The sequence below is a fragment of the Erithacus rubecula genome, assembly GCF_903797595.1.
Source record: "Erithacus rubecula genome assembly, contig: scaffold_407_arrow_ctg1, whole genome shotgun sequence".
Classification (NCBI taxonomy): Eukaryota; Metazoa; Chordata; class Aves; order Passeriformes; family Muscicapidae; genus Erithacus; species Erithacus rubecula.
In genome coordinates, this window is record NW_027635929.1 from 33763 (window position 1) to 56288 (window position 22526).

The window sequence follows — 22526 nt, forward strand, 5'->3', positions numbered from 1 at the left end:
AAAAGTCTCTGTGTCTGCTGGAATGTAGCCACATCTTAGGAAGATTTTCTCTCCTCTTTCAGGTGGTGTCTGCTTTTTGAAGCAACAGCTGCTTGCTGCTCATGCCCTTGCTGCTCATCCTGCCAGAGCTGGATGCTTGGGGACAAAAGGTTTCACCCACTTCTGGGAAATCCACCGAGGGCTCGAGGGAGTGGCTACACCTGCATAACCACACCCCAGGTAACGAGCTCACAGGGACCTTGGGTTTCCCAAGTTTCTGGGGTCCTAATCAGGACTGGTGGGTGCTGGGACAGTTTGAACTGATTATCACTGTTAAAGTGACATACCACAGGTGGATTCATGTTTTCAAATGAACAATTCAGAAAACTGAGAGTAAGCATGGCTTTGCAGAGCTTCTGCTGTGGAGACATCCACACAGTTGAATTGCTCTGTCTTGGCAGGATCTGCTTGGGCATCTGATGGGCTCCATCACACCTTGGCCTGTGGGGGATGCCAGTTTTATGTTGCACTCCCCACTGCTGGACAAACTCCAGGAACTCCTTGAATGCATATGCTGGGCCATTTATTGCTTAATTTCCCTAGGGATCCCCAGCACTGAAAAGGTTTGCACTAGGTGTTCTTTGGCATGCACAGCCTTTTATCCTGTGTGGGCAGAGGAGAACCTCACCTGAATATGTGTCAATGCTTACATGAACACATTTGAGGTGACTGAAACTGGGAATGTGTGTGGTGTCTGTCTGCCACACTTCACAGCTGCCAACCCCCCACCCAGCGCTGGCATGGCCTGGAGCTGGCAGCTGGGACAGTGGCCACAATGGCTCGAGCCTGACTCTGTGTGAGCTGGAACTGATGGATCACACCTGGCACATTCTGCTGCTATTGCTGGTGGCTCAGCTTTGCTGTTGGAAGATGTCAGAGAGCTGTGCTTTCTCAGCTGGGGCAGCCAGGGACTCTGCCTTACGATTCCCTCCTGTGATCTCACCTGGCAAATCGGAGTGTGACCTCACATGCACCACACAGAATGGATGCTCACAATGTGAAACTAAATAAATTAGTTTTGAAAGCAACCTGAAGAGATGCTCATTCTCAATGTCTTTGAGAACTGCCTGCTCTGCTCTGGACACTCCCCATGCCACATAGGCTGAGTCAGTTACCAAATGAATTGGCTCTGAGAACTTCTCAAAGTCTCTCACAGCTGCAGCCAGTTCAGCCACCTGGGGCAACCCCTCCACAAACTCAACATCAGGTTCCCAATGCTGAGTCTGGGGATTTCTCCAGGTCATCATCGACTTGTAGGACACCCTGGACTCGTCCCTGAACATTGTGAGAGCTTTGAGTGCCCTCTGGTTCCTTTTCTCATGAGGAATGAGGTGGAATTCCTCATTAAACAATCTGTGAGATGGGGCACGGACTGATATTTGTCCACTGTAGCTGTCCACAGATAATTGGAGGTTGGCATTGCTCTGGAGCAAGTACTTGAACATTCTTTGCTCAGCATCTCAGGAGAGTTCCTTTCCTTCCATGAAAGTTTGACCAGGAGGTGAATACAAACCAAGTCACAACCAGCCAACTCACACACTCTTATCCTTGCCTTCCAGATCAGCTGAGCCATCAGCTCTTGTGGCTTGCACTGTTTGATATTTGATAGAGATATTTGGCTAAATCAGTGGGCCAGCTGAGGTGCACGTACACCAGTGCAGGCAGCTGGGTAACAAACAGGAGGAGCTGGAGGCCGTGGTGCAGCAGCAGAGCTGGGATGGAGTCACCAGCACAGAAACGTGGTGGGATGACTGGCACAGGTGGAGCACTGCACTGGATGGCTACAAACTCTTCAGAAGAGACAGAGAAGAGAGAAGAGGTGGAGGGGTGGCCCTTTATTTTAGGGAGGTTTTTGGATGTCATAGCTATTGAAACTAATGATGATGAAGTTGAGTCCCGATGGGTGAGGATTAAGGGCAAGGCCAACAAGGCTGACATCCCACTGGGAGTCTGCTACCCCCCATCCCGCCTCTCCCAGTCCCTTCCTTGAACCTTGCGCCCTTCCCGGCTCTCCCAGTTTCACTTCCTGACCCTTGGACGCCGCCAGACCCCCCAGTCTCTGAGTCCCCCCCAGTTCTCCACCTCCTGCTCGTCCTGCGGGGGGTCCTGGGTGGTCCCCAGGGGGATTCAGGGGAATTCCCAGGGTTTCCTCTGTCCCCTCCCCCTCCTCGCGCTCCCCCGGTCACTTTCGCGTCTCCCAAGCTGCGGCTTCGGGATCGGCCCCGGGACCGGCACCGGGACCCCCTGAACCCCCGTTCCTGGGCACGGGGACCCCCCTGTACTTCCATTTCTGAGCAAACTCCCCTTTCTAGCCACAGAGACCCCCTTAAAGGTTCATTTCGGGACACCGGGACCCCTCTGTACCCCGTTCCCCAGTCCTGAAAACCCCATCACCCCCTTATCTGGAATCTGGAACCCCCTGAATCCCCATTTCTGGGCACTGAGACCCCCCAGAACCTCAATTTTCAGACACCGGGACCCCTTGAACCCCATAACCCGCAAGGAGCACCCCCTGAACCCCATTTCCACCGGGATCCCCCTCTCGGGGACCCAGCCCCCCATTTTCCTTGACCTCGGGACCCCCTGAGCCCCCATTACTGGGCATGGGGACTCCCCCCGCACCCCCTAATTCGGCATGGGGACCCCCTGCACCCCCTTCTCGGGCATCCCGCCCTTCCCAGCCCCCAGACCCGCCCTTTTCCTTCCCTTTGCACCCCCAGATCTCCCAAATTTCCGTGTCCCCCCAGTTCTCCAGTCCCGGCGCTTTCTTCAGGGCGGTCCCAGGGGGTCCCAGGTGTTTCTCAGAGAGCTCCAGGGGGGTCGCAGCGGGGATACAGAGGGATCCAGAGGAATTCTCTGATATTCCCCTTTTCCCCTCCCCCCACCGCGCTGCCTCGGTCACTTTCGCTTCCGCGTCCCAACCCGAGAGACCGGGATCTACCCAGCTACCCGTGACGTCACTGACACTTTGAGCTTCCATTGGCGGGCAGGAAATAGCGGCGCCAATGGCGGGGCCGGAGGCGGCTCTGGGGGCGGGGCCAGCGCTGGGGGCGGGGTCAGTTCTGGGAGCGGGATCGCAGCGGAGCAGCGCGATGGCTCCAGCGCTGGGGCTGGGGCTGCTCTTGGGGCTCCTGGGGGACCCGGGGGGGCGCGACCAAAGGTGAGTGGGACCCCCGAAACCGGGACCCCCCGAACTTCCATTTCCGGGCACTGGGAATCCTCTAAACCTTGATTCTTGGGCACGGAGAAACCCCTGAACCTTCATTTTGGGTCCTGTTACCTCTCCATCGCCTTTGCCAGCAAAAAGACCTCAGTGAACCCCCATTCCTGGGCACCGGGACCCCCCTGAACAGCAATTCCCGGGCACCGGGACCCCCCTGAAATTCCATTTCCGGGCACTGGGAACCCCCGAAATCTCCATTTTGGGTCGTGTGACCCCCCTCGATCCCCTTCCCCAGCACCGGCCCCCTGTACCCCCTGATCTGGCAGGGAGACCCCCCTGAACCCCCATTTTCTGGTCACTAGCACTCCCTGAGCTCCCATTTCCGGGCACTGGGAATCCTCTAAACCTTGATTCCCGGGCACGGAGGAACCCTTGAATCGTCATTTTCGGTCCTGTTACCTCTCCATCGCCTTTCCCAGCAGAAAACCCCCCTGAACTCCCATTTCTGGGCACCGGCACCCCCCTGAACCTCAATTTTCAGACACCGGGATCCCTTGAACCCCATTACCTGCAAAGAGACCCTCCCCGAACCCCATTTCCTGCACACCCAGATCCCCCTTATCCAGCCCCAGTGCCCCCCTGTACCCCATTTCCCGTCCCTTCCCCTCTCGGGGACCCAGCCCCCCATTTTCTTTGACCTCGGGACCCCCTGAGCCCCCATTACTGGGCATGGGGACTCCCCCCGCACCCCCTAATTCGGCATGGGGACCCCCTGCACCCCCTTCTCGGGCATCCCGCCCTTCCCAGCCCCAGACCCGCCCTTTTCCTTCCCTTTGCACCCCCAGATCTCCCAAATTTCCGTGTCCCCCCAGTTCTCCAGTCCCGGCACTTTCTTCAGGGCGGTCCCAGGGGGTCCCAGGTGTTTCTCAGAGGGATCCAGGGGGGTCGCAGCGGGGATCCAGAGGAATTCTCTGATATTCCCCTTTTTCCCTCCCCCCCCGCGCTGCCTCGGTCTCTTTCGCTTTCGGGTCTCTCGAGCTGCGCCACAGCTGCGAGCGGGGACGGCTGCGATGGCTCCAGCGCTGGGGCTGGGGCTGCTCTTGGGGCTCCTGGGGGGCCTGGGGGGCGCGACGAAAGGTCAGTGGGACCCCCCGAAACAGAGACGCCCCTGAACCGCAATTCCCGGGCACCAGGACCCCCCTGAACTTCCATTTCCGGGCACCGGGAACCCCCTAAATCTCCAATCCTGGGCAGGGATATCCCGGAAATCTCCATTTTGGGTCGTGTGACCCCCCTCAATCCCCCTCCCCAGCAGCGGCCCCACCAATGTACCCCCTTATTTGGCACGGAGACCCCCCTGTACCCCCATTTTCTGTTCACCAGCACCCCTTGAACCCCCATTTTCGGGCAGCAGAACGTCCTTGAGCCCCGAATTCCGGGAAGGAAACTCCCCCTTAACACACATTCCCCAGCACGGGAACCCCTGAACCCCCATTTTTGGGCACCGGGGCCCCCCTGAACTTCCATTTCTGCGCACTGGGAACCCCCTAACCATCCATTCCCGGGCAGGTGAACCCCCGAAATCTACATTTTGCGTCGTGTGACCCCCCTCGATCCTCTTCCCCAGCACCGGTCCGCCTGTACCCCCTTATCTGACACGGAGACCCCCCTGAACCCTCCTGTTCTTGTCACCAGCACCCCCTGAACCCCCATTTCCGGGCACTGGGAATCCTCTAAACCTTGATTCCCGGGCACGGAGAAACCACTGAATCGTCATTTTCGGTCTTGTTACCTCTCCATCGCCTTTCCCAGCAGAAAACCCCCCGTGAACCCCCATTTCTGTGCACCGGGACCCCCCTAAACCCCCTCATCTGGCACTGGGACCCCCCTGAACCCCCATTCCCGGGCACTGCGATACCCCCGAATCTCCATTTCCAGGCCTGGGACCCCCCTGCACCCCCTTTTCGGGCATCCCGCTTTTCCCAGACCCGAGTCCCGCCCTTTCCCTTGACCTTTGGACCCCCCGAACCTCCCAACTTTCCGTGTCCCCCCGTTTTCCACTCCCGGCGCTTCCCGAAACGGGGTCCCAGAGGGTCCCAGGGGGTCTCAGCGGGGATCCAATGGGATCCAGATGAACTCCCTGGAATTCCCCCTTTCCCCCGTCCCCTCCCCCACCGCACTCCCTCGGTCTCTTTCCCGTCTCCCAGGCTGCGCCTCCGGGATCCGTTCGCCTCTCCCAGCCCCAGCCCCCCCTTTCCCTCAACACCGGGGACCCCTGGAGCCCCTTTCCTGGGCACAGGGACCCCCTGGATCCCCCATCCCGCCTCTCCCAGTCCCTCCCTTGAACCTTGGACCCTTCCCGGCTCTCCCCATTCTGCTTCCTGCCCCCCCAAATCTCTGCATCTCCCCAGATCTCCACCCCCTGCTCGTCCTGCGGGGGGTCTGGGAGGGTCCCTGGGGTATCGTGGAGGCTCCCAGGAGGGATTCTTGGCTCTGGGACCCCCCTGAATTCCCAGTTCCGCTGGAAAGGAAGGCACCTCCCTGCACTCCCTTATCCAGTACCAATCCCCCCCCTGCACCCCCTTTCCCATCCATCCCGCCTTCCCCAGCTCCAGACCCACATTTTCCTTGACTCTGAGACCTCCTGGACCCCCATTCCTGTTTTTTATCAGCCCCCAGCCCCCCTTTCCCTCTGCATCAAGGACCTCTGAGCCCCCCATTCCAGCCATCCCGGTTCTCCCCACCTTGTGACCCCTCTTTCCTTGCCACTGGGGATTTCCTTGATCCCTTATCTCACTTCTACCGGTCCTTGTCTCCTCTTTTCCTTGACACTGGGAGTCCCCTGAGCCCCCATTCCTGGACACTGGGACCCCATGCACTCCCTTCCCAGCTCTCCCAGTTCCCCTTTCATTGATCCATGACCCCTCAACCCCCCCAAATCTCTGTGTCCCCCCAGTTCTCCACTCCCTGCAATACCTGGATGTGGCAGTGTCAGAGCCCAGCCCGGGGATCCCCCAGTTCATGGCCATTGGGTACCTGGATGGGATCCCCTTCACACGCTACGACAGCGAGCGGGGCCGGGCAGAGCCGCTGACACAGTGGATGAAGGACGGAGCAGAGCCGGAATATTGGGATAGAGGGACCCAGTTCTGTGTGGGGAACCAGCACGCGTATGCCAGGAGCCTGGATAACCTGCAGAACCGGTACAACCAGAGCAGGGGTGAGGGGGGGGAACTGTGGGGCTGGGATGTGGATGCATGGGTTGGGATGGAATCCATGGGGCTGTGGGGTTGGGATGGGATCTGTGGGGCTGGAGTGGGGATCTATAGTGCTTGAATGGGATTTATAGGGCTTGGATATGGATTCACAGGGTGCCAAGGGGCTGAGATGGGGATCCATTGGGCTGGTATGGGATATCTTGTGCTGCATGGGTTGGGATGGGATCCATGGGGCTGGGGTGGGATCCATGGGGTTGGGATCGGGATCTCTGGGGTTGGGATGAGGCTCTCTGTGTCTCCATCAGACCCTGGTGCTCCACAGCGCTGGGATGGGGTCTATGGGGCTGGGACACAATTCCATGGGTCTCTGTGGGTTCAATCCCCCCAGGTCTCCACACAAGGTTGCGAGTTTATGGCTGTGACCTCCTGTCCGATGGGAGCATCCGTGGATCCAGCCGGTACAGCTACGACGGGAGGGATTTCATCTCCTTTGACCTGGAATCCAGGAGATTCGTGGCGGCCGACAGCGCTGCTGAGGTCACCAGGAGGCGCTTGGAAGATGAGAATGTGGCTGAGGATTTTACAAATTACCTGGGGCACATCTGCCCGGAGTGGCTCCAGAAATACGTCGGATATGGGCAGAAGGAGCTGGACCACAAAGGTGGGAGCAGAATTCCTGTGGGAGTGTGGGGTTTGGGAATGGAGGACTTGGGAACAAGGTAATTCCTGTGGGAATTCCACGGACGAATCTCCCCCCCATCCCATTGCAGTGGGAATTCCATGGGCAGATCTCATCTCTATCCCATTCCCATGATATTCCATGGGCAAATTCCATGTGCAGGTCTCACCCCCATCCCATTCCCATGGAATTCCATGGGCAGATCTCACCCCCATCCATTCTAGTGTAAATTCCATGGGCAGATCTCACCCCCATACCATTGCAGTGGCAATTCCATGTGCAGATCTCACCCCCATCGCATTCCCATGGAATTCCATGGATGTCTCTCACTGTTATCCCATTCCAGAGCCCCCTGATGTCCATGTGTCTGGAAAAGAGGAACACGGGATGCTGATCTTGTCCTGCCACGCGTACGGATTCTACCCCAAGGCCATCGCGGTCAACTGGATGAAGGGGGATGAAATCCGGGATCAGGAGACGGAGTGGGGCGGGGTCGTTCCCAACAGCGACGGCACCTTCCACACCTGGGCCAGGATCGAGGCGCGGCCGGAGGAGCGGGAGCAGTACCGGTGCCGGGTGGAGCATCCCGGAATGTCAGAGCCCGGGATCTTCGCTTGGGGTGAGGCTGGGAATGTGGAATGTGGGAACTGGGGAGTTGGAATTCCCAGATGGGGATTCCCCTCCTCCTCCTCACCATCCCACAATTCCCAGAGCCGACATCTGGTGGGAATCTCACCGTGGTGGTCGCTGTGTCCATTGTTGCCATCATCATCCTCATTGTCCTCGTTGGATTCGTCGTCTGGAAGCTCCAATCCGGTAACACACGGGATGGGGGTCAGGAAGGGGCACAGATCCACCCAGCACCGTTCTGGGAATCCTGTGCCACCGACGCTGATCCCACTGTTTTTCCACAGGGCAGGTGGACCGGAATGGATACAACATGGCAGCCAGTGAGTACCAGTGGCGGATCCAGCTCTGGATCCCCTCCATGTGGATCCCAGGATGGATCCTGGGATTAATCCCAGTGTGTGATCCGTGCTGGAATCTCATGGATCTTCTCTTTCTGCAGGAAATGATGTGGGAGCCACAGCTTGACCGCAGGTACGGAGTGGGGTCAGGGTGGGATTCCAGAGGGGGATTGGGACAGGATGGACAGATTGGAATCAGAGAGGGATTCTGGATCAGAGGAGGGGTCCAGAGCAGGATGAGATTGAATTCTGGAGTGGGATCGGGGCTGAATTCTGGAGCAGGATCAGTTGGGATGATGGATAGATGATGGATGGATGATGAATGAATGGAAAATGGGTGATGGATGATGGATGATGGATTTATGGATGATGGATGGATGGATGGATGATGGATGGATGATGAATGAATGGAAAATGGGTGATGGATGATGGATGGATGGATGGATGATGGATGAGTGGACAGGGCAGGATTGGTGTGGGATGGATGAGGCAGGATCAGGTTGGGATTCCAGGGTGGGATGGATGGAGCAGGAGTGGGCAGGATCCAGTTGGATCTGGAGCAGCTCCTGCTCTCCATGGGCTCCAGCCAGGCCCATCCTGTGGTATGGGGACAGGGACAGGGTGACACAGTGACCCTCTCTCATCCCAGCAGCAATCACCGCCTGAGCAATCCACAGAGCTGGATCCAACCCCTTCCCTCTTCCCAGGAAACTGAGGCTTTCCAGCAGAGCTCCTCCCCATGCTTTTACCCACCCACAGCTCCTGCTAACAGATCAATTTCCCATTTTGGCTTCTTTAAAGCCAAGAACCACAAACATTCCCAATGCTTTAGTTCTGGTGTGAAATTATCCTGCTTTGGGCAATAAATCCTGCTTGGGGCAATAAATCCAGGTTCCCTCCTCCAGTGTCTGTCAGTTCCTCTCTGGGAGCCAGGAATGAAAATAGGGACACCAGGAACAGGTTGAGGACACCAGGAACAAGATGGGGACACCAGGACTAGAATGGGGACACCAGGATTGGGATGGGGACACCAGGACTGACACGGGGACTTGGCAGCCATACTTGACTCCATCCTCCAGGATTCATTTCTCGCTCTGTGTCCCATGTCCGAGGTGTCCCCAGGAGGGTTTGGCTGTGTCAGGCTCCTGGAGGGGCAGTGGGATGGGGGGAGGGATCAGGCCAGGCCTCATTGTCCCCAATGGTCCTTGAGTGTCCCAAAATCCGGGTTTGGGATCTCAGAGAGGTTCCTGCTCATGACCATGGCCATGAGATGAGAGTGGCCATGAGTGACACAACCCTGAGATGACCATGGGATGACCATGACACAACCACAGCCCCATGAGATGGTTTGGACCAAGAGATGACCATGGGTTGGCCATGGCACAGCCATGGCCTTGAGATGACCCTGATGTGGTCATCTCATTGTCCTGATCATCTTATGGTCATCTCATGGTCATTTCCTGATCACCATCACCTATTGAGTCCCCTGGAGTTTACACCACTTCCCTCCAAGAGAATGGATTGCTGCTGGCAATCAGGACAGGAGCTGATGATCATGTGGGCCTGATCTTTAGTTAGATTAAAAGATCTTATGAGGGATGGGGCATTTTGGTGTAAGAAAGAGTGACTTAAATGGGCTTGTTCACCAAAAATTTGGAAGGGTGGTTTGAATGGGCGTGCTGAGGTGATCAGCATGGGCATTACCTTCAGCCCTGAATTCACTTCCAGGTAGGTTGGTACGTGAACCAACATGGGTGACAAAATAAGGTTGTTTTCTTAAGAAAGAAAATTAAACTTTTGAGCAAATTGTATAGGTTTTCATTAGTGATAAAATTGAGGAGGGAACCTTCTGCTCATTCCTCGATGCCCGAATCATAAAATGAATCTGTAACTAAATTAAAAGGAATTAAAAACTTTGAGAAAACACGGACAACCACTGCAAGTTCTACAATCTGTGTTGATCCTTCTACAAGTTCAATGTCTGATTCCCAGTTATCACTGTTAGGGTCTTTCCATGTGATAACTGATTTATGAAATTTGCCAGAGTCATCTGTAAAAATATTAAGAGCATTAAGAGGGGTGTGACTATCTAGGGGTTTTTGGGTAAAATTCAAAGGAAGGTGTAGTAATTTATGCTTTGGAAAATTAACTGAGATTTGTCCCATAAAAGCTGCTAAAGCAATTTGAGAAACCTCAGATTGCTGAAGTAAAAATTCTAAATACAGGGGAGTAATGAGTATAAACATAACAGAGAAATAATTTCTGCCAAGGGTTAAAACTCGGGATTGGGATTTCGTGATCAGCTGAGAAAGGATTTCAGAACAAGTAGTGATTGTTTTGGGCATCTGATAAGATAGGAAGATCCATTCTAAAATTAACAAAAGGACAGACAAATCCTTTTTCCGTTGAAAAATTGAACCATAAAAATGTGGGCATTCTCCTAAAACAGCAAATCAAAAATGTGACTCTGGGTGGTATCAGTGGGCTTGGTGAGTGTGCAGTGCTGTAGCCACTTTATCCAACCCGGTTCTGGCATCTGGTGTGAAGTCTCTGGGAGAGTTCAGGTCCGTGTCCCCCCTTAATAAATCAAATAAAGGAGCCAAATCCTGGTCTGTGATTCCAAGGAGGGTCCTAACCCCGTTAATTGAGTTTCTGCAGAGGGTGTAAGGTGGTGAGTTCCTCCTGCAGGTGGCTGATCTGTGGTGTGACAGTGAGCCTGTACCCTGGGTACCTGCAAGGGGAGGATCACTGCACTTCATCTTTGGCTACTTGTAGACCAGACTTATGGATCTCCTCCAACATGTCAGTGGTGACAAGTTCCAGGGTGGTCTCATTATCTGAGGCAATCAGGATGTCATCCATTGTGGATGATTCAGACACCTCTTCAGGGCCCCCTTGGAAACTTACCCCTTAGATAAGAAATCCTTCCTTAGGATGACTCATGCTAGAGAAATGTTCACCCCCTGTAGACCCCCGTGTTATCTTTTAGTGTTCTAACTGGTCTTTTTTCCTTCTAAGTAATTGGTCGCTCTCACCTAAAACATTAAAGTAGTTTGATAGTTTTTCAATCTCTAATTTTATTGGTCCACTTCTGAAGCCACCCCAGCCCTATAAAACCCCTTTGATATTCTACGTACCTGGATTTGCTGCTGGGTCCCTTCGTAGAAATCAAGTTGCCTGCAGAATTCCTGTGCAGCATTCCCAAATCTCTTTCTCTCTGGCTAAGGAAGTGCTGCAATCAAAATGAAATCACAGAAGAGTTGATAGCCTAAGCCTAGGCCTTGCTTAATTTAATCACTTTGTAGCTGATGTCTGCCTAAGGCAGCCAGGAAAATCTGTTTTATTTGGAACATTTTGTCCAGGCTTGCTGTAGCTGCCAGGGGCCATCCATGTAGTGCAGTATCATTACCTGGGGGAATTTCTCTTGGGTGAAAGGATCCTTGCCATGTACCATTGGCACATTGCTGGGGAGTTCCACATCCCTTGTGGCAGGACGGTCCTATGGTGTCTTTTCAGCAGTGACTGTTGATGGATGGAAGGTATGGAAAAGGAGAATCTTGACACAAACTCTGGATGTAAAGAGATCCTGAAAAAGCAATCCTTCAGATCAATAATCATTAAAAACCAGTCCCTGGGGATCGTGTAAGGAGAGGGGCAATCCTGTCTGCAACAGTCCATCTCCTCAGTGATTTCATTTACTCTTCTCGGGTCTTGAAGCAGCGTCCACTTCTCACTATGTGGCTTTCTGATAAAGAAAATGGGCATATTCCAGGGATTATATTGTAGGGACAATATGCCCCTTTATCCAGTTGTTCACAAGCCAGAGACTCTAGTGCGGACAGCTTTTTGATGGGAAGGAGCCAATGATCAATCCCAGACATGACTTGGCCTGAGGTCCAGGTGAGTTTTACAGCACCATGCTCATCAGTGGTCCTTGCTAAAAATTTTTCTTGAGTCTCAGTCCCCAGTGGGATAGGAGATCCCTACCCCAAACATTCACTTTGTCTTTGATAATAAACGTCTTGGTGGTGGCCACACGGCCCCACAATCCTTTATAGGAAACAGGATGTAAACTCCCCATTGTGTTGCTGTGCCCCCCAATTCCCACAAGTGTGTTGAGTGAAGAAACAAGAGTCCACTCTGGTGAGTTGTGTGAGATAATGGTCATGTCTACTCCCATGTCAAAAAGACCCATACATGTCCCAGCTCTGAGGGTCTCTTCAGGTGTGAGACCTCCCCAGAGAGGGCATGCAGGTGGTCAGAAGTCTGGTTCTCTCAGAGACACCAGCAAGAAAGCAGCTTGGGATGACCTTGTGTTGTTTCAGGGCTGTTTATTTATCTTATCTATAAAAATGTTTCTGCCAGCCCAACACAGGTCCGCTCTGCAGGTTGACCATTGCAGAAGAACCCCTGGGAGGGCTGTGCCAAGGTCTTTATACTCTAAACTACATATACAATATTTACAAATTTTCCCCAATGCCATGCAACCTCTTTACAATGTCCAGTTCTTTCCCCATCTAATCTGTGGTTCCCAAAGTGCAACTTCAGCATGGATGACACAAAGAAGAAGGAGGAAGAAGCCCACCACACCCAAGATCCTCCATCTTGGCCACGTGGCCCTTAATATAAACAATCTAAAAACCTACTTATAGTACATCCTAATATTCTAATTTACACTCTACTCATCATTATTTTCTGTGTCTCTTCTCTCAACGTGAGCAAATTCTCCCAAGGAGCCAAATCCAGCCCCTGCAGCTCCTGGACAGCACTCGAGGGTCTCTAAGGAGTCTGCCAAGGGAGTCTTTGCACCCCAAAAGAGCCAAGTATACCCTGGACTCCCACAATACAGATGTGGGTTTTCCCCATGTAAATGACATCACAGGTGATTTTGATTTTTCCAGGCCAATCTGCTGGGTCCATGCAACGTGGTCAGTGTCATCATTAACCATAGGCAACAAGAGAGCCTGAGTGAAAGGTATTTCCTTGGAAATAAACAAGGAGGATTAGGGCACCTAGCTAACACTGATTTCTTGATTAGAGGTAACTGTTAAAACAGTGGGCAACACATAAAAACCTTCAGTATTACATTGGTCAAGTCCAATAATGAGAAAACTTCTTGTCTGCAGTTCTGGTTCTAGCTGGCCTGTAGAGATAATGAGATGGATAAAATCATTACTGACCGGGCAGGTGACAGCTCCAGTCAGGAGCTGCACGGTACTGAGGCAGGCAGGTGCCTGAGGAGGTGTTGCAAAAAGAGGTTTGGTGGGTTCCAATGTCTGTTTTGCCAGTGTTCAGCCATGGGGGTTCTTGTGTCTCCACGTGCCACTGTCCTGTGCTCTGCTTGGAGTTCCCTCACTGGCTGCATCAATGTACCTGGACTTCATGACAAGAGTTTGTATCTGGCCTGGTTTATTCCAGTCACAAAGTTTTTGAGAGTTCCCTTTTTGGGTTTGCAATAGTTCCTTCCCAGTGTTCATTTTGGCCACAATTAAAGCATTGTCATGGCTTTTGGTTCTGCTGTCTTTGAGGACGCTTTTGAGATTTAATCAAGGCATTAGCTAATACTTTTCCTTGGAAGGAGGCAACATGCTCTGGAGTAACCAACTTATTGCAAGCCCCCAACATATGGAGGATGGTGGTCTCAGGGTCAAGGGACAAAGTCTTTAAGCCCTTCTTACATTTGGGGTTAGCATTGACCACTGCTAGCTGTTTCAGCTTCCCAAACCTGGTCCTCAGCCACTTGTTTATCAAGAGTGAGTTTAACTCCATCCAGAAAAGTCATATAAGGCTCTGTAGGGACTTGCCTTATAACAGCAAAGTTCAATTGCAGCTTACTGGCCTCAGGTACTTGTAAAAAGGCCTTTTTAGCCACTTCCATCATGTCATTTAACACTGGTCTTTGCAAATCTCAGGCCTGCTGGTCTGGGTCAGTTCCCTCCCCCGCCAATTGGGCAAGTGTAATGCCAGCCCATGCTCCAGAAAGCAATTTATTTAACTGTCTCTTCCACCCCAACTCCCATAGCAAAAGCTCAGTAGGGGATAGCAGCAATGCCATTAAGTATTTTATGTCATGGTGTCACGATCCGCCCAACCCGAGCGGGAGTTGTGGCTGGTTCTTTTATGGATCTCAGAGTGCAAAAGACACAGCAGGGGACAAAACCAGTTTACTTTTACAGAAATGCACTTTATTTAGTGCCAACCAAAATGCGATAGTGGGACAGAGAGAGAGAGAGAGAGAGAAAAGGGGGTTGGGATTATAGCTACCAAGACGGGCAGATGAATCCTCATGGAGCCAGCCAGTAGATGTCTGTTGCCATCTGGGGAGATCTTGGGGGTCTCCTCTGAGAAAATCACATTTATAGTCCTTTCCCAAAGCGAGTGGCTTCTGGCCAAAAGGTGGGAAGATTTATGGACTATTGTATGTGGTGATCGTTATGCTGAGGAAACAGGACATCTCAAGGCACACCAAACCATCTTTGTTGTTATGAACACACGCAGGGCAGCCCATACTGACCAGTCCATTGTTCTTCCATCTGTGGGAGCTTTGTTGAGTCAGCGCCCCGTGACTAGTTGTCATGAGAAACCAGTCCTGGTAGGCATCACCTGCTTTTCACAGTCACTTGGCGTTCCTCCCATCCCTGGCCAGCGCAGGCCTCAGGCGAGGGTCGTTGGGCAGAAACAGACGAGAGGCTCACACGGACTCTCACATCACCCCGTGACCAATGAGCGTCACTGAGAAACTCCATCAGCATGATGTTGTGACCTTGTAGCATCTTCAGGACCCGTCATTGGTAGCACATCCCAAGAACAGAGAAAACTAAAAACCAGGGATAAGAAGGAAAAGGGAAAAGGAAAAGGAAAGAAAATAAACAGAAAAATAAGAAAGCAAAATAATCACAACACAATTGATTAAAATAATTTTTCAAACAAATCACAATGCTATTAGCTAAACTAACTTTCAAACAATCAAAATTAATAAATGAAATAATATTCAAAAATTAAAATTCAAACAATTAGAATTAAAACAAATCAATGAAATAACATTCAAGCAATTAAAATTCAAACAAAATTAAAAGAAATCAATGAAATAACTTCTAAACAATTAAAATTCAAACAATTAGAATTAAAACAAAATCAATGAAATAACTTCCAAACAATTAAAATTCTAACAATTAGAATTAAAACTCTAACAACTAGAATTAAAACAAATCAATGAAATAACATTCAAATAGTAAAAAAATCTAACAATTAGAATTAAAACAAATCAATGAAAAACATTCAAACAATTAAAATTAAAACAAATCAGCATCCATTATAATATGTTTTTCTGATTAAAACAATTATTTTCCAAAATCATTTTCAATCAAAAGCTTAACATTACTAAAACTAATCATACCAATCATAACAAGCAACAAACAATTCTAATCAGTTTGCTGTTAAAGGCCTGATTTTACTGCTCGTGTAATTTGTCTGGTGTCAATAACTTTAGGGGTATCTTTAGCAGATGGAGTAGTGATCAAATTATGTGCTTCCATTGTTGATGCCAATCGTGTCAACCGTTTTACCATTCTCCAATTCAGGATGTATAGAATGACTGACAAAACAAAACCGATCAAAACCAAAATCAAAAGCACAACAATGGGATGACACAATTTGTTTAGGATGCCGGTAGCAGTAGGTGACCACCCAAAAAGAGTATCCCACCACCTGAGTTCAGCATCCCCTTTTACCCTTTCTAAAACCCGATGTATTTCTCTCACATCGTGATGAACTGTCACCAGGGTCTTCTGTCCATTTTTCTTGATTTTTCCCAAGATCCCAATTAAGTCCTGGTGAAGCAACAATTGTTTAATCAAAGTGAAGTTCATCCCAATGGGAGCAGGCACTAACTGATGAATCAGTGTAAAATTGGATTGCAAAAGGTGATAAGACATAACCGGAGCAGTATAGGAAAAGTCACAGCCCATGATCATGGTAAAATTACAAACACAAAAATTTAAATGATTTTTTTAGATCCACTGTTACATTTTCTACAAACACTAAGTCGCAAACAGTTCTTATACACACACATCCATTTCCTATGTACACCAGCACTGTTGTAGGAGTCTCATCAAGGTGTATTTCAAAATGGCAGATATTTTGCTCTGTGTCTAAACAGATGTCTTGGGCCACAATGGCATTGCTTTCAAAAATGAAACCCTGTTGCTCCCAAACAACGCAAGATTCCAAATTAACAGTTTGCCATTTCTTACCAATTTGACGGGCCCATTCTCTACGCTCAAAAGGATAGAGAATAGTTCCATTGTGATTCAATCCTAATGCAATGATGGGGTATATCAAATGCACTGAAGCATTGTGTATTGTCAACACAAAGGCTGTGGCTGTGTTTGTGCTGGGGTTGTAGGTAAAGTTTACCAGATTCCACCAGGACTGAAACTTCCTTTCAAAATCATTAGCACTGTCCCAAATTATTGTCCGGATTTCAGTAGGGAAGATGCCTTCTTCCCCTTCCCTTATAATTGAGGTAACAACTGTTTGCATCCAAAGCTGTGCCTGGATACAGCTGAGGGATAAGGAGATGTTGGTTTCAGCAGTACCAAGAGCATCAATTCTCAATTTGTGATCATTTACATTTGCCTTTTCCCAATTTGGTAAAATGTTTGATAATAACCACTGTTGAGAATTGGTTAGAAATCCATGGACACAGCTGTGGATATGACTCGGCTGAGGCCTTGTTGCAGGAGAGCAGCTCCTGCTAAGTAGTAGCTAGGCCTTGCTCTTAAGCAGATTTTGCTGAGCAGCAGTGTTTGCTTTTTAGAGACTTTTGCAAAAGCAATGTAGCTAGCATAATTTGCAGAGTTAGTCGATAAGTAATACATATGTGCATTGTTCAGTCAAGGCCTTAACTTCCAGGGAAGCACTTAGCAAGCGAGGTATAACCCTGGGACAGATACTATATAGCAATAAGTATAAGAATAAGGGAAATAGCAGCCAAGACTAGCAGCGAGGTAGCACATATAATTTTTGGCTAGAAATTCAGTAAGCGTGATTATCTCACACTTGTAATACCCAATAATAAGAGAAGGCATACATAGTAAAAACCAATAAGATTATACTAATATGAATAATGCTGATATATGCTATTTTGGGCTATAAAACTGTCTGATGCTCTCAATAAAGCTGGATTATGCTTTATCAATCACATTGATTGTCTGGCTGATCCCCTCGCCATTCCCCAACAAGTGGCTCCGCACCCACGCAAACCACTGTTGCAACCCCAGGGCTGTTAAAGAGGACTGCAGAGGTTGTTTCAATTTGGTCAGGTCTCTGGTGGTGGCAACCAATTTGTTCATTAATACCTCTGAATCAATGCTATTTAAAATTCCCCATCCTGTTCCCACAACACCGGTTATGTCTCTTGTTTGTTTCTTGAAAGGATCATCCTGCTTTTGCAACCAGGTCGTTTGTCCACCCCTAGAAAAGGTGAACAAGCTGGCTGAATTACTGAGACATTGTTTTGCATTGGCAATTTGACTTCTTTAAAAGGCCATGCTGAATTAAACAATATTTGCTGTTGGCCAGTTTTCTGAATTACCCAAGGTCCAATTTCAAAAATTTTCAGGCTCAGTATAACCGGTGGTTGGGTAGTAGGTGTTACAACATTGACATCAAGTTCTCCTTTATATTTTGTATTTTTTTCCCACACATAAGTTTTTTGGAAAAATTGTACAACAGTTCAATTTTGATTTTAAATCTTCACAAAATATAACACAGCTGTAAGGTCCTGTGCCATAACTGTATTCAGGTTCGATGAGGGATTCAGCAATTAATCTTCACGTTCCATGGCGTTATTCTGTGAAAAGTAAACACAACAGAATCTGCCACAAAGAGGCAGGAGTTTAAAATGATGGAATTATGCAGACAGAAATTCTGTTAACTTCCCAATCATTTTGCTGCCAAGAAGGAAGCCACTCTGTACCTCCTTTAAACACAAAATGAGAGTCAGTGTAGTTACAAGCAAAGGAGGCACTCTGAACTTCAAGCTGGAAAATACCCCAAATACCCATCAGCACCCCAACTCTAGACCCACCCAATCCCACAGCAATAATTTGTTCAGCAGAAGCATCAGTGAATGAAGAATTAGTGAACAAAGAGTGTTTGGGGGAGAAAGCAGAGGCTACTTTAATTATTGAGGCAGGTTTGTCATCGCTGTTACCCAACGTCTCAGTTTCTGTTATTGCCAGATTTTTTACAGTTCCTTTTGTTACTGAGGATTTCTGGGCCACCCCGTCAGAGGGGGCAGTCCCAGTAGTGTCTGTCTTTAAAAACTTCACTTCCTGAGAAGCTTTTTGAATTTTCCCTGAAGGAATCTTCAAACCAAGGCTTTGTAGGAGTGAAATTGTTTTCTGTTGCACATCCCTCACTTCTTCTTTTTCTTCTCCTCCTATCAATACATCATCTATGTATTGGTACACAGCTACAGTGTCAGGTTTGGGGTTTTGGATTGGCCATACAGGGGAGTTTTGCAAGTCCTGTATAACTGGTTTGATCTCTACCTTGGCACCAGAGAAAAGAGGGTATTGTTTTACATTTACAGATAATTGCATAGGTGATTTATGACCAGCAGTGAATTGTATTTCATGTATAATTTGCAAGCAGGCAGCTTATTGAATGTTTGTTAGGAGTTGGTCTAGGGTGCCAGTTATGGCTAGAGGATCACCTCTTTTTAGGAGGCTAAGTCCCCCAGCCGAGTAGGCTGCACGCTGTGTCAGAGACCACGGAACACGTGAGTTTCCAGTTGTTAAGAAAACTCCAGGCCCCCAGTACCCACTGGCTTCTTGTTCACTCAATTTAATTTGATGTCCTCCAGTGAGTGAAACTCTAAAAACATACTTGGTCTCAGATTCTTGTGGGAGACATGAGCATTCTTTCTTTAATTTGGCCAATTCAGTAGCAGTGTATGGTATTTCTTTGGAGGTTATGTGTGGGTCAAAATCCTCGTCGTTCAAGTATCTATGTTCCGTTTTAATGAGAGGTCTCATTTTAGAGCAGCAATTTTTCCCCACAATTCTGTACATGTACTAGTTCTCTCTGTGGGTATATCTGCTTTATGTGATATATTTCCTTTTCTTCTGTTTCATTAGGTATATCTGCATGTTGTGAGGCATGTGATAGTTGTAGCAAATAGTTGTGTTTTCTTTCCTGCTCTAGTTGGTTTTGCAGAGTTTCTATCTGATTTGTTTCCTGCTCTAGTTGGTTTTGCAGAGTTTCTACTTGATTTCTTTCCTGCTCTAGTTGGTTTTTCAGAGTTTGTACCTGACTTCTTTCCTCCTGTAATAGTTTCTGCGAAGCTTCCACCAGGTTTTGCAAGAAGTCTATCACTGCATTTTCCTCACTCACTCATTTAAAACGAGATTCTACAGCAGCTGAAAGACAAGCGCCTAGAACTGAGCAAAGTGCGGTCTTATTTTTCTTGCTCAGTTTGAATTTTGTTTCATGTTGCAAAGAATGTATCCTATCAATCACATTTTCTAAATTAAACCAATTACTGTGTGCCCAGTCTTCCCCTACTTGGGAGGATCTGGCATTATACTTAGCTAGTAAAGCATAAAATGCAGCTTTATAATTTTCAGACATTTCTTTGAAGGGACTAAAACCACTCTCAGGGAGACACACTTAAAGTTACACAAAAAGCACAGCTGAAACTGTGAATCCCTTCTCTTCCCTGGAGCGGGTGAAGAGACACACTACTTGGGAGATACTAACTTAACTACAAAAACCACTTGTCTCTTCGTGATCCCAAGTAGTCAAATACAATAATTATACAACAACTGTAACCTCTGAGTTACGATTATGTGCAAGGGGGAAAAAACCACTTCAGGAAGGTCAACACTTGTCACCCAGACTTCTGCTGGGGTCAACCCCCTGCCATCCCTGGATGGCTGAGGAGACCAAACCGCTTGGGAGGATCTCTTTAGTTGCACAATGGGTGTCTCCTCGACTACATCAAGCAGCAAACAACATAAAACACAAGTCCCATCTTTTGCTCAGCTGAGATCCTTTCAAAAAGTTTAAAATCCACCTGGGTCTGTGTGCAGATTGCAGGAAGAACCCAATACCACCTCCCTTGCTTTCTAACACTGTTCAGTCCTTATGGCACTGACAGGCTAGGTGCGGCTGAAATGGCACAGGTCTTCCCCTGGTACAAAGTGCACAGAAACCCCAACTCCCCCAGTATCGGGAATCCAATTGCTGACTACGCCAAATAATGTCACGGTCCTCCCAATTCAAGAGGGAGTTGTGTCTGGTTCTTTTATGGATCTCAGAGTGCAAAAGACACAGCAGGGGACAAAACCAGTTTACTTTTGCAGAAATGCACTTTATTTAGTGCCAACCAAAATGTGATAGCGGGACAGAGAGAGAGAGAGAGAGAGAGAGAAAGGGGGGTCAGGATTATAGCTACCAAGACGGGCAGACGAATCCTTGTGGAGCCAACCAACAGATGTCTGTTGCCGTCTGGGGAGATCTCAGGGGTCTCCTCTGAGAAAGTCACTTTTATAGTCCTTTCCCAAAGCGAGTGGCTTCTGGCCAAAAGGTGGGAAGATTTATGGACTATTGTATGTGGTGATCGTTATCCTGAGGAACAGGTGGAAACAGGACGTTTCAAGGAACACAAAATCATCTTTGTTGTTACGAACACACGCAGGGCAGCGCATACTGACCAGTCCATTGTTTTCCATCTGTGGGAGCTTTGGTGAGTAAACGCCCCATGACTAGTTGTCATGAGAAACCAATCCTGGTAGGCATCACCTGTGGAGCAGTCACTTGGCGTTCCTCCCATCCCTGGCCAGCGCAGGCCTCAGGCGAGGGTCGTTGGGCAGAAACAGATGAGAGGCTCACATGGACTCTCACAGGGTGGAAAGTAAAATCCGCTGTCCCAAATGAATTCCTGATGTCAGTCTGCATCCCAATGGGTTTTTGGCCTGCTGAGTCCAGGTGCCCACGATGAGCCAGGAAGAAGTGGAGACCACCAGCCAGGTGAGTTCCCAACATGGATCACCAGGACCATCGATCACCAAGGCTCTGCCCAACGAGGGTCACTGGGGAGCATCCAACGGGGCCCAACAGAGGGGATGGAGCTGAAGCAACGCAGGAACCTCTTCCCACACGTAGGGCACTCACAGAGCTTCCCTTGCCAGTGCCCCCATTGGTGCTGGGTCATGGCAGAGTTCTGGGAGAAGCTCTTCCCACACTGGGGACACTGTTAGGGCCTCTCCCTGGTGTGGATCCACTGGTGGGTGACGAGGGTGGAGTTTTTCTTAAAACCCTTCCTGCACTAGGGGAAGCGGAAGTGCCTGTCCTCTCCTCTACATGAATCTGCTGATGCTTTAGCAGACTGCATCTCCTCTGAAACCTCTTGCCACACTTCGGACACTCATAAGGCTTCTCACCGGTGTGGATCCTCTGGTGGACACTCAGGTGGGATCTGTGCCTGAAGCTCTTCCCACATTCCCCACACTTGTAGAGCCGTTCCCCAGTGTGGATCCTCTGGTGGCGGATCAAACTGGACCTCACGCTGAAGCTCTTCCCACATTCCCCACACTTGTAGGGCCGTTCCCCGGTGTGCACCGTCTGGTGGCGGATCAAACAGGACCCCACGGTGAAGCCCTTCCCACATTCCCCACACTCATAGGGCTTCTGCCCAGTGTGCATCCTCTGGTGGCAGATTAAACCATAGCTCTTGTGGAATCCCTTCCCACATTCCCCACACACAAAGGGCTGTTCCCCAGTATGGATCCTCTGGTGGTAGATCAAACTGGAGCTCTGGCTGAAGCTCTTACCACATTCCCCACACTTGTAGGGCCGTTCCCCAGTGTGGAACCTCTGGTGACGGATCAGGCTGGAGCTGAGGCTGAATCCCTTCCCACATTCCCCACACTTGTAGGGCCGTTCCCCAGTGTGCACTGTCTGGTGGCGGATCAAGTGAGAGGTGTTCCTGAATCCCTTCCCACATTCCCCACACTCGCAGGGCCGTTCCCCAGTGTGCACTGTCTGGTGGCGGATCAGCTCAGTGGTGGTTCTGCAGCCCTTCCCACATTCCCCACACACATAGGGTCATTCCCCAGTGTGGATCATCCGGTGGACAATCAGGCTGCGGTTCTGGCTGAAGTTCTTCCCACATTCCCCACACACATACGGTCGTACCCCACTGTGGATCCTCTGGTGGTGGGTGAGGTCACTGCGCATCCTGAAGCTCATCCCACATTCCCCACACTCGTAGGGCCGTTCCCCAGTGTGGATCCTCTGGTGGCGGGTCAAACCAAACCTCACACTGAAGCTCTTCCCACATTCCTCACACTCGTAGGGCTGTTGCCCAGTGTGGGTCCTCTGGTGGATGATCAGACTGGAGCTGCACTTGAATCCCTTTCCACATTCCCCACACTCATAGGGCCGTTCCC

The 22526-nt window shown here is 49.8% G+C and overlaps 1 protein-coding gene across 1 annotated transcript; it reads left to right on the forward strand.

Moving 5' to 3' along the window:
- Window positions 1–4182: 4182 nt before the first annotated feature.
- Window positions 4183–8165, forward strand: LOC306816178 (class I histocompatibility antigen, F10 alpha chain-like). Its single transcript, XM_079332659.1, has 5 exons — window positions 4183–4339; window positions 6159–6422; window positions 6809–7081; window positions 7446–7718; window positions 7811–8165. The coding sequence occupies exons 1-5, from the start codon at window positions 4273–4275 to the stop codon at window positions 8116–8118; spliced, it is 1185 nt and encodes a 394-aa protein (XP_079188785.1). The 5' UTR covers window positions 4183–4272; the 3' UTR covers window positions 8119–8165.
- The last annotated feature ends 14361 nt before the right edge of the window (window positions 8166–22526 follow it).

Coding starts and splice junctions, on each gene's coding strand:
- LOC306816178 (XM_079332659.1), top strand. CDS start 4,273: ATGGCTCCAGCGCTGGGGCTGGGGCTGCTCTTGGGGCTCCTGGGGGGC. Junction 6,423..6,808: donor CCGGTACAACCAGAGCAGGG/GTGAGGGGGGGG, acceptor CAATCCCCCCAG/GTCTCCACACAAGGTTGCGA. Junction 7,082..7,445: donor GAAGGAGCTGGACCACAAAG/GTGGGAGCAGAA, acceptor ATCCCATTCCAG/AGCCCCCTGATGTCCATGTG.